The 12,431-nt window shown below is 46.9% G+C and overlaps 1 protein-coding gene across 3 annotated transcripts in view; it reads right to left on the bottom strand.

Moving 5' to 3' along the window:
* Nucleotides 1-1,119: 1,119 nt before the first annotated feature.
* KLHDC4 (kelch domain containing 4) overlaps nt 1,120-12,431 on the bottom strand; it is a 29,654-nt gene continuing 18,342 nt past the window's right edge. For all 3 annotated transcript variants that reach the window (XM_075039876.1, XM_075039878.1, XM_075039877.1), the window contains 5 exons: nt 7,284-7,365; nt 5,044-5,252; nt 3,289-3,691; nt 2,030-2,146; nt 1,120-1,717 (listed from right to left, as the gene is read on the bottom strand). In XM_075039876.1, coding sequence (XP_074895977.1) covers nt 1,542-1,717; nt 2,030-2,146; nt 3,289-3,691; nt 5,044-5,252; nt 7,284-7,365 — 987 coding nt within the window. In that variant the 3' untranslated portion in view covers nt 1,120-1,541. The remainder of the gene's footprint in view (nt 1,718-2,029; nt 2,147-3,288; nt 3,692-5,043; nt 5,253-7,283; nt 7,366-12,431) is intronic.

The following is a 12,431-nucleotide window of genomic DNA, read 5'->3' as shown; positions in this document are numbered from 1 at the left end:
CAAAAAGGGTGTTTCCCCTGTCTGGTTGGGTGTTTGGAATGGAGTCCTGTGCACAGATGCTGTGATCTTAAACCCACTACTTTTCAAACTATAAATAAATAAATAGCAATAATAAAACCAAAATCTGCACATGCAACTCAGTGGCAGATTCCCCAAAACATTGCACAAAAAGCCTCAGATGTCACACACACACAAAGGATTGAATGTCAACGAGACCAAGGTATTGTAAACTAACCCAAGTGACAGGACAAGAGGGCAACCGATGCTATTAGCCAAGCAAGCACTATGGATTCTTTCCTGTTGATAACAGTACATGGTTTGTTTTCACCTCTTGCCTATTATTTTGCATGGAAGGTACTTCCCTATCAAACATGTTTTTATCTTGACAATTAAATCACATTGGCAGCCTGCTCTATTTAATCTTTATTACATTCTAATTAGCCTTGCAGAACTTAGCACTGCTCTCCTGAGAGCTGGTTCCCTGGTGATGCCCCTGCCAAAACAATACCCATGGCACCCTGAATTTCTCTGCACAAGGACAGCCAGTGCCTTCTGGTGTCAACTCAAGTCATCACTTGTTTGCTGCAACAGACACACTTGTATCCCATCTGTTGTCCCTATGGACCACAGCACTGCTCTGCTGGAAAGAAAGCAATGCCTTGAAGAGAGGGGCTGAATCAGGAAGCAGGGGTAAAAAAAAAAAAAGCCTTTGAGAGTGTCGGCCCACTCCCCCCTGTCCTCAACACGCCATCAGGTCTCACAGTAGGACACTTCACTGGTCATAAAGAGTTCACTTGTAGGACAACTGCTTTCTTGGCCAACATGTGAGAAACTGAACAGGGAGATTCCACAAGCAAAGGCAAAACCCGCTACAGCTAACATTAAAAAGGAAGAAACTTCTACTGTTACATGCACCAGGGGTTACAGTGGCTCTCATACAGCTAAGTTATGAAAGGATTCCCAGGTTTCTCCAGGCAGTGCAGCCACATCTCAGAGCTGCTGGTGCATCTTATGACCACTACCTGCATATTTCACAGCGGGAACAGCGATTCCTCTTTCACAGCATGAGAAAAAGAAGTAGAAAAGCTAGGATGGGTTTAATTGAGAAAACCAAGATGATGCAATGAAGTAAGTTTATTGTAGAAACACTTGGAGACACGTTCCGGCCCCAGTCAGGGTAGGTAATTTGGGACCAGCGAACCATTGTGATGTGCAGTTTGTCTTGACAGACTCAAAACAACTTTTGAACAAAAATATGACAGTATCGTACAGTCCAGCCTCAGCAGAACAAGTGCTTGGACAGCAATCCTGTTCCTCAAGACCCTCCCACAACCTCCAGGGGAATAACAGCATATCCAGAGCACTAATCAAGTAGGCATATTGAGACTGGTCAGCCCAGAAGCACTCACAGAATAGGCAAAAGCTGGAATGCCAGGACGCATTCTGGACACGCTGACTGCCTGGCACATCAGGCTGAGTTCAATGGGGCTAACCACTGCTCCCAACATGTCTCTTCACTCACAGAATAGCCTGAACAACACCTAGACCGAATCTTCGTAGAAAGTCTTTGCCATGGCATGTGCCACTTTTACCACCTTCTTCTCCTTGGCATCTGGGCCCATGTTGCTGCGGGCTAGTTTAATCCAATACTGCTCCGTCCTGGACAGATAGTCTGCATGCTTCTCATCAGGCTGAACAGATGGGTGTTGCTCCTCTCCTAGTACACAATGGAAGGAAGACAGAAAGAGAGGTCACAAGCAGCTAATGAAGGCAATCTGCTCTTCCATGTGTCAACCCGGTGAAGACTACTCTTCAGCTAATGTGTTTACATGTAATAGCCTAAAAACTTATCAGTAACTCAGGAAATTTCTATTCTACCCTGAGAGCAGTGTAGTATGAAAACTTTGCTTTCGCTGGAAAACTCACCTGGATGCCAGTGAGGCTTTCCAGGCTGGCAGCAAAACCAGCAGGTATTTTACTAAACCCCACTTTATATTAGCATGAAGACAACATTCATCTTAATCATTACCTTCCTCATCTTCACTCTCCTCTTCAGAGCTCTCCTCTTCCTCTTCCCCTCCCTCTGCACCTTCCATATCATCATCCTCTTCATCCGACTCCGACTCCTCCAGCCATTCTTGTGCTTCTTTGATAAGAAAGAAAATAGAAGAAATAAATAACAAGCTGTTTCCTACTCCTACACCCACAACTGTCATGAAAGATGCCAGGGCAAGGTCAGACAGATGTGCTCCTTAAGAGTCCTGCTGTATTCATTGCCCTTGCAGATCCACCCACTGTACAGGGCCTGGCTCTAACAGGGAGCAGTGGGAAGAGATGAAAGAGAGTCAGGAAGAAGTGAACAGCACAGAACAGCTGTGGAAGAAAAGCTGGTTAGTGCCCATGCTGACGAGTCACCTCCTCTCCCTAGCACTTCACGGTTCTGTGATCACAAGCAAGACTCCTTCCTTTCCACCCTTTGCCCATTATGCACATGCAGACTGTGAGCTTCCAGGGCAGAGGCACCCTCTTTTCACGTCTCTCTACAGTGCCTAGCACATGACCTGGGCTGAATCACTTAGCCACTACTATAAGAGATACATTGCTGTAAGACAGATCCCCATTTTCTTTCAATAAACAGTAGAAAATCCATCAAATCTATCTTCATTGAGGTCTCTCAGGTAATGCTTTCTGCAACACTACTGAACACTCATGTAATGACCATGTAGCCAGGAATTCAGGAACTGACTTCTGCGCTTGCCACAGACCCTGGGCCAGCCTTCCCAGCTTGAGAACAGCCCAGCAGTGTATTCGGAGTACACAGCAAACATACTACATGTTTAAGGTACAAAGAGATAACCCTAGCTAAAGCCCACATGCTTTGCAGTACCCAAGACCCTCACTGCCCTGAGAAGGTGAGGACAGGGAAGAGCATACATCCCTGTCCTCTGCTGAGTGGATAAACATGGCACAGCAGGACTTCCCAGGCCAGAACTTGCCACCAGTGAACAAAGATGCTCCATGTACCTGTCTTGGTTTTCAAAGTAGACAGACCAGAGCTCACTCTCTACAGTGATTGCAAAGCTCTGGACCAGACAAGTTTCTGCAGCAACAGTGATCGTAAGGCACTGCATATCACATACTCCCATGCTTTTTCCTGTCCAGGAAAAAACACTGCTTGAAGACTCATCCCCACCCCTTGAGGAAGCTCCATAGTTGTTGGGTTTTTTTCCCCTGGTGTACTGTTGCTACACTAAAGGCAGAGAGATCAATCCCACCATTAGAGCTTACTTGGATCCATCTCCACTAGCACCTTCCATTCTTCCATCTTGTGTAGGTCGATGCTGTAGAGGTCACTGAGGGTGAACTGGCGATCACCCACCTCAAACATTCCCCCATACACATAGAGAACCCCATGCTTCACCGCCAACATGGCATTCGAACGTGGGCATGGTTCCACTTGCTGGCCTAAGGCTCCATCTTCCTCCTCCTCCTCCGATTCAGACCTCTCCTTCTCTTCTGCAGGTCCAGAGATCACCTGCTTTATTGTCATGACAGTCCCATCTTCTGCCACCACCTCTTTGACTATCTCCACCGGGCCTTGTGGAGATTGCTTCTCCATCTCCTCATTTCCAGCACCCTCTGCCTCAGCTTGTCTGCCACGTCTTCGCTTCCTCTTCTCTGATTTTGGTCCCTGTTAACAGGAGCAAGGAACAGAAAGAGACTGCGTGTGAATTGTGTGCACCTAATAGCACGTACACCAGTTAATACAAATACTGTGGATGCTGCTGGGAGGGAGGGGGGAAGACTTTAGTTATTATTCATTACAATTGTAAGTCTCAAGTGATAGGTGCAACCTCCCACTCAGCGTGAACTTCTACCAGCCATAAAACAAGGAGCAATGAAACTCCTGGAGAACCCATGGTGGGGAGTTGCTTCCTCTACTAATGGCAGCATGTGCTGAAGAGACAGAAAACAGCTCTTTTGCTCTCCTTGCAGGTGCACGCAAACACACACACAGTCCACTAGTCTGTGACAGGAACAAGAGAAAATAACCCACCATTTTGTGAAATCAGAACAATTGCTGGGTGCTAAATTACAGTGCATTAACAGGAAGCACTCCGGGTCTTCGAACTACTCTTTTAAAGGGCTGGAAAACACTCAGCTAGAAAGGCAGAAGCAAACATCCGAGTGCATGTTTGCCTGTTGTTGCATGATTGACTTCTTTTTGAGAACAAACCCAGAAACAGTGGGCGTGGAAAGAAGGAAGCTCAACCAGGTCATTTCCACCTCACTTCCCCCTTGAGAGTGGTTCAAACAAAATCAAAGATCTGAGCTGAGGGCCACATTTCTGAAGTTCTTATGAGCTAAGGTTAATATTTCATCTATTCTAGTAGCTCATCAACACTGGGGAAAAGAGGGAGGTTTGTTGATCCCAGTGATACACAAGATCTTTTCATAGTAGCTTTTACTGAATCATCTCATGTCAGAATTACACTGGAGCTGGCCTCCAGTAAAACACCATAACTATGTTTTCATGCTGCTTTGTTTCATTTTGCATTACACAACAATGGGGCACATGCAGCCTGAGTTCTAGACGAGAGGGATTGCCTCCTGAACCACTCTTGCTTTGTGCCCAACCATCAGGGCTCAGAGGCTTCCTCTCCCCCCAGACGGGTGACAGTCTGCATCACACTGTGGAAGCAGGGCATGGTGAGCACAGGGAGCTAAGTGGCAGGGAAGGAGAAGGGCAGCATGAAGTTAAGAGAATTCAGCTGATCTGGTAGCAAAAACCTGCTAGAGTTGCACATCCCCAGCTTCATTTCTATAGTCTCTCCCCCTCTTCACTATCAGTGGGTCACAGATCAAAACAGCAGCCACACCTGGTGGCTCAGCTTCTGGAGCACCCTATGTTATTAGAAATAGAGCTTGCTTCACACTGCGAGAAAACTGTATGAGGCCAAAAAAGGCCCAAAGGACATGTGTCAGATGATCAAGGAAGATCAGTTTATACTCAATATATCTGTGTTATTTTTAAAACAAAACCTTTAGCTGTCCAGGAAACCAGCGGTTTTTCCCGATGTCATAGAAATAAATATCGTTGAAGAAGTCTCCTTCAATGCTCTCTTCCTCTTCTTCATCATGCACGCCTCCAAACAGAAGGGAGCGGTTATTGGGACCAATTGCCACGGAGAAGCCAGACCTGGGAGTGGGTTTCACTCCGGATGGGTTGAGCCGACTCCACGCCCACTTGTCTGGTAATGGATAAAAGCAAATATGAACATCAGCGAAGGAGAAACCTGATCGTTTCCGTAACTTCCAAGGCCCTTCAGTACTCCAACAAGTAACTCAATGACCTATTTTGGACATTCTCAGAGCTGCATAGTGCACCTTCAACAACAGTGTTAATCAGAACCACTTGCATTTCCACTTCAATCACACAGCTAATCTGCACATCCCTTCTATGCTCAGAAAGCCATTTTGTCTTCAATAAAAGCAAATGCAGAGAGTTCTCTTCAGGGTGTGCTTTCTGGGGCAGGGAGCCTCTTGAAAGGTGTATACACCTTTACAGGAGGGTGAAGTTCAAACCAGAATTGATTATAGCCTTTGAGTACCAAGGAAAGGTACCTCAGTTATCCCATGAAGCCCACTCTACAAAATTTTCTCCGCAGGTCCCTTCTACTGCAGTACCTTATCTCCCAACTTGCACCACTGCCTTAACCCCAAGAATAAGTACTGTTAATTGTAAGGAGACCCAACCACACTTTAAAAAAGGACTCAGCAGCAGGAGAAGGCTTGTGCTCTAAACCCTCCGCTTTTGCTCCAATCCCTTCTACTTTGGATTTAGAGCGAATCCCTAAAATGCAGGCTGGGAGAAGCATACGCATTGGCTAGGCACTGTGTTTCCGAAGGAACCACAATTTCAAGAAGATAAACTATAAATAGGACATAATGCAAGCAGTGTCTGGAATCCAGACAATATATGTGACCAACCTCCTCCCCAAATCCCACTTTAAGAAGGTCAGGTTTAAAGAAATCCATCACAATTTTAACATTTTAGAAATTCAGCTCAAAGAAGATTGTCCCATTCCCTGAGCCAAGGACAAAATACACTCTCTCCTAAGGAAAGTGATGGAATTCCTATTTCTGGGGACATTCACAGATAAAACAACCAACCAACCAAGAAATCACTCTTGATAATATCCCTGCATTACATAATCTCATGAGATCACACCCCAGTCTTCTCTCTTAAGAGTCTATAAGTGAGCCACCACTACCAAACAGAGTTTGTCAAAACAGGAATTTCCAGCCTGTAGAATTCTGAAATCCCAAGGATTTTCTGTTGTGAAACAGAAGAGCAGTGATCAAAATGTCCCAGAGAACAGGAATTTCAAAATGTTGCTTTAATTCCCTCCCACACATAAACCAAAAAAAATCCCTAAAATAACTTTTCTTGTAGTTTTTCCTGAAGCTGTCTGTGCAGGCCAGAGCTTCTCACATAGTTATGCAAGGAGCCTGGAGACCCTCCACTCCATCTCAGACTATTCCAAGACCAACTGGGAGGTGTCAAGATAGATGATGCTGTGAGCTAGAAGTGATTCTCTGACAAAAAGTATACCCCAACCTTTATCCAGAGCTCTGCCAGTTCCTCGCAGAAGTTTCTCAACAAGCTCTAATCCCCCAGTGTTTCACTGCATCAGAGCTAACATTTACATGAGCTCTGAAATCAAGTCACCTGGAGCTGAGAACCATGACTCCTTACAGCCTTCAGCTCACCAGCAAGCTTTTCTCAGCAAACCAGACACAGCCTCATCTTTTCAGGCTGTAAAATGGAGTGTGAAAAGGGGACAGAAACACTGTGCAGCATACAGTCTGCTGTGGCAACAAGTGCCTACTTCCCATTTCCCTTCGCAGTGAGGAATTCTGCCTGCATGTGTGATGGCCCATCTTCCTTCTCCAACACACATAAACAAAAAAGAACATAATTCCTCCAATATACCCCGGCAACTGCTGTTTCGTTCACCCTAGCCCCTTTCTTTTTAAGCTTGAGTCACAGTATACAAATGCACTTAGCTACTCCTGGGAAGAAGAAATATTTAAATCAACTCATCTGCTGTGTTTAGCCCCAAAGCAAACACTGGGGCATAGTCTTTTCATTAAAAGGGAAATTTTGTTCTAGGCTTGGAGTTTTTTGGTCTGTTATTCAAAGGAAGAGAGAGGATTTGCATTCACAGTCCTGCAGCATCACTTCCAGCACAGCCCTCCTAGCTGCAGCAGTAGCTTACCCTCCTCCTTGCCTGCACCTTCAGTCTTCAGCAGGAACATATCTGTATGCAGGGTGCCTTTGTCAACATCTTTCTTAATCCTCTGCAGAGAAGGGAAAGACAGGGATGCTATGTGAAACAGTTTCAGTGGCCCAAAACATAGGAGGTCCAACTTTTCAAGGCCTAGAAAGTCATCCATGCCAGAATGGCGGTATGCGCCATTCTGAACTCACCGCTCCACAGATAAGTCTCATCACAGCCTAAATCTGTACATTCCCGTGCTAAATGCAAACACTGTGACTGGGCAAGAAGCAGCCACACAGGTAGTCATGCTGTGGCTCTGGAGCATCAGGCAGGTCACAACCATAGTGTTCAAAGCAGGGTTACTTCCTATGATGAGCCACAACCAACTTCTGCCTGTGACAACCAGGCAGGGTTCTCCAGGCTGCAACACAGATCCTGGGACTTGTGGCCCTATGAAGACTATAGGAGTCAGTTTAAGGGCAGCAATTTTAGCACCCAGAGAAGAGAAATAAATTGTCACAAGGGATTAAAACTGATTGTTTTGCAGAGGGAAGGAGGGTAGAGCAGCACCAAGGAAACAGGAGACCCAAAGTCCTGCCTTTTACTCTGCCACAGACAGTACCAGGTGCTCTCAAGGGACTAATTTAACATCTGTGCATCTGCTTCTCTAGCTGTAAAAAGAGAGCAGAAACCCACTCCACCAAAGTGGCACACGACAACTTTCCACAGGGCTTGCAAGGCCCACTGGGATTCTGCCCTTGAATGTTGAGCAGAAGCTCAGAGCGTCTGGGCTGTATCATCCGCGAGGCCCAAGTTTAAGTACGGACCTGTGACTAGCACGCAGACTTTCAGTCCCTGCCACCCCCTCCATCTCCATCCCACTACAAGAGAAACAGAGGTGACAGCTCGCTCTCTGCACCACAGCCTGACTGCAGCTGTCATTTTTAGCATTCAGGTCCCCACAGAGCCTTGGGCAACAGTTTTTTTCTTGTAAACAGAAACAGAACAGAAGCCCCACTTCCACCCCTACTAAAGGCAACAGCAAGACACCAGCAAGAGCAGGATCAAGCCTCAGTTGAGGCAATTAAATGCATAATTTTAAACATGATTTTCCCTTGCTCCTTTCACTGTAAGCCCCTGTACTCCAGTGCTCACAGCAACACGCAGCATTTGAAAGCAGCACTATGCCATACCACTGTAGGAGGTCTTTTAATAATGTTATTATCCACCCATCCTTCATGCAGAGCTCCTACTTCCTGGTAATTCCCTTCCTCCTGGGGGCGATGGCATTGCTATGCTATGTAACTGCTTCCAGGGTGCAGGCACGGGATCCCAGCAGAAGCTGGGAGGGTTGGGTCCAGTCCTCAGGAAGATGAGCAGGCCTTGGATGGACCCAAGAACACAGCAGCATGGTGCTGTCCTCCTCTTGCTGCACATCTGTACCCAACCCTGTGCCTTGCACTTGACAGGTTTTGTTATTGCAGGGTAGTACGCTGTGTTGTTACTGCATGGCCCGGCATCCAATTCGTAGGAATGGTATTCAACTCTCAGAAAGGTAGAAGAGAGGAAAGTCTGTTTGAGGCATTGCACAACAACGCTGTAACTCAGATGATGCTGAAAAGCCCCGGGGAAGGCTGACAATGAAGTGCCAGAGGAAACAGGAGAACTCTGCTTGCAGTGCAGCAAAAAGGAAGCTTCAGTTAACTTAAGGACCAGGGTCTGCCTGTAGGGCTGCCTTGGGAAATTTGTTAGTTTGGGGCTGTGGCTCACGTGTCTTCTTGCTCTTCACATGCACCTAAGCATGCCCATTAGTGAACTGAAAGACACACATTCTTCAAGATAGTATGTCTACACTGGAGAGATCCTCTTCTGTGCAACCACTTCGATGAAGTCAACAACTGCACTATTCTACCTACTGTCCTAGAGCAACAGAACATCAGGCACACAAGGGACAGGAAGCCTGTAGGAACAAGCATCAGTGACTGTCCTATTTTCTGAATTAGAGGTTAAACAGTGACGATTCCTTCAGCCACTGCCAGTTCTCCAGCACGGGGAAAACAAGCAAGACAAGTTTTTGCATTGGTGAGTGGTTCTGAGGCATAGCTAGAGAAGCTCTGGTGTTGGAGATGTGGTTGGAGGGGCTGGGAGCTGCCCACTTTGAACAGACCCTTGAGAGAGAGCTGTCAGGGCAGGAAGGGAAAGAAACACCTTCTAGGAAAGGTGCTGTTAAGTATTGAGTACACCAATTCATAGCTTGGTGGTGCAGGTATTGTGGCATCAACAGCAGTAGCTCTCAAGTTCAAAGGGCTGTGAGTCACTGTGCTGAGCAAGTGCCATCCTCTGGCAATGTCACACTTCACTGTCTCTGTCACAGAAGTCTAGGGCAGCAGAAGTCACCAACGAGCTGCAGGCTGCGGACAGCTGAGATATAGCAGCCTTTTTAGTCTGTCCCTCACCTCAAACACCCCTCCAAGCCTCACCTGAGCAAAGAGCTGTGTGGGATGGATGGGCAGAGGAGGAGGGATGGAGACAGGCAGGAGCCTTCACACCTTATAGCATGAAGTGCACCCCAGTGACTGCAAAGTGGTTGTCTGCTAACAATAACAGACATGGTGGTTATTTCCTCCTCAGTCTCAGGCAGGCTGCAGTTTGTTCTTAAATGCTAGACAGAGCACTCATTCATATGTGCAGGGGACACACAGGCTGAAGTGTGCAGGAGCACAGCAAGATGTGCACTGCCTGCACAAAAGGAGGGGAAACAGCAAATACTGAAAGAGCACTTGGCTCCACTATCATACAAGCTGCGTACAATAACTGCATTCTCCTGAAAACCACATGGCTCCCTGTAGTAAACACGCTGCATATGCAACATGACAAAGCTTCTTGGGCTGAGAAAACCCCAATGAGGTGGAGTGGGAGTTAGTTATTTGTTGTCAAAGAGATGCCTGTTTTCCCCAACTCACACTGGCTCAAAAGCAGACACTTCACCAGCAAGTAGTACACTGCTACTGGAGAGATCAATCCCCTTGCACCCAGGACTGCTGCTTGCCCTGAGCAAATCGCTCTGTCAGTCACAACAAGCTCCTGTGCCGTCACTGTCCTTCTTGCCTTGAAGTTCCAGGTGTTTGCTTTCAAGCACAGAACTGGCTTGGATATCCACAGCCTATTGTTTGCACATACAGGTACATTAGCAAGTTAGAAGAGCTCTACAAGCATTAGCTAAAAAACCCTAGCTCCACTGACAGACAGCAAGACGCCTGTTTATCCCCATTCAAAGAGCAAGGAAACTGAGGCATGGAGAGCTGTTCTTGAGAAGAAGGGGAATCAGGATTCCCTGTGTACAATGTGATAAACATGTCTGATAAAAAGAGATCAACAGTGGGAAAATACATCCAATTAGCAGAAGCCCTTAGCAAGCAGAACTACAGAGGGAACCAGTCCCACCAGACCTTACAATTCAGGCAAACACTTCAGCCCTGCCACAAGCAATCTCCCAGCAGAATCCAATTCAGCTTTGCAAAGCTTGCCACTAAAAAAACCCCACCCCGAACCAAACAATGCCCCCTCACACACATACTAGCCTCCTTTGGCATCCAAAAGCCTTGCACACATGTAACACCAACCCTCCCATGGCTTGTAGGCTGCTTGCACCTGCAAGGTAGAGCAGCATTAGCCTCCAACACCTCCTGGCTGCATTCGCCGTGCCAGTCAGGCACAGTGCGCTCACGTTGCCTAGCAATAGAGAGGTCTCACTGCTTTATACAGCCAAAAATGCAGCTTGCTGCAGCAAGCCCCATCCCCAGCATGAGAAACAGGCGAGGACATCTTTAAGATCAGCAGGAGAGCAAGTCTGAGCTCCTTGCGGGATTCTGAGGTACGTTTTAGGCAGAGCCGACAATGCCCACAACATCCCCTTCTCTAAGGGATCATAGAAGTTGCCTTTATAATTTCTAGGCTGAAGATGAAACAGATGAACACGGGGACACCATTGTGCTAAGAATCGTTCATTTTAAAATATCAGGCATGCTCCTGTCAATCTGTGCACCAACATCTCAAGTTAGTCGCACTCAGGGTTGTAAAGCTCCTTTTTCACCATCTGCATCCTTGTTGTTCACCACTTGGACAGCAAAATCTGGTGGCTGGCACAGGCAAAGACATGTCTGGATACCAAGGTTCTTGTCCTGGCTCTGTATACAAGTACTGGAGTGCCTTAGACAAGTCACTTGATCTTTTCTGCTTCTGTTTCTCCAGCCATGAAAGAGACTTTCTTATTCAGGTCACGTGAAGGGAATTCAGAAACACAGCCTGGACTGACAGACATTACTGAAAGCTGACCCTCCATGCTCAGTTCTGCGTGCAAGTCCAGAAAAGCAAAGCAGGGACCAAATCTCTCTGCTTCTGCCTTCCCAGCTCATGGCGCCTGCTGACCAAACTGACGACGAGCAGATCGATCACTCTATCAGGGGAACATCCCTGGGTGCAAGCTGACAGTGTTGCTCAGGCTTTTATAGAGCCACAACAGTCAGCTGGGTACAAAAATGCCTACAATTCCACCCATAACCATGAATCTCCTGGGCTTGCATCTCTTTTTGCCCTAGGCAATGTGCATTACACCACACAGCACAGCTATTTTGGTACAGTACTTCAAAGCAGATTTACAAGGCCTAAGGGGACCACAGGATATAACGCATCAGAACTGCCCATCGCAAGAAAGGAGCCTTGCCACATCACAACTCTCCTCCAGCGACAGCCATATCATGCTGATACTAAACCAGAGGAGCTACTATGATTTCCACTCCTCTTCCCTCCAAACCAGTTCACACCATATACATGCTTGGTAGCAGCTCTGGCCTCAGGAGGCCTCCACACAGACCTGCATCTTTTTTACAGCACACGTGCAACTTAGTCCTGCCTCTTACTAGAAAAGTCTCTACATGACTTGGTGAATAGCACTTTGCTTGGACAGTCGCCTGGTTTCATATGCAAAAATGTCTTCATATGCCCAAAAATGTCTTCATAGCACTCCTGAATGTAGCACCTGCCTCTAATTGGAGACAAGGAATAGGTCTCCTCCTGTGCTTGCCCAGGTCCAATTAAGTACTGTTTCCTCCACTGTCTACCTCTTATTTCTCCCAAGAGTACCCC

This window comes from Buteo buteo, chromosome 11, assembly GCF_964188355.1.
Source record: "Buteo buteo chromosome 11, bButBut1.hap1.1, whole genome shotgun sequence".
Taxonomy (NCBI): domain Eukaryota; kingdom Metazoa; phylum Chordata; class Aves; order Accipitriformes; family Accipitridae; genus Buteo; species Buteo buteo.
Note: the sequence above shows the minus strand (reverse complement) of the source record. Positions and strands in the feature narration are given on the sequence as shown.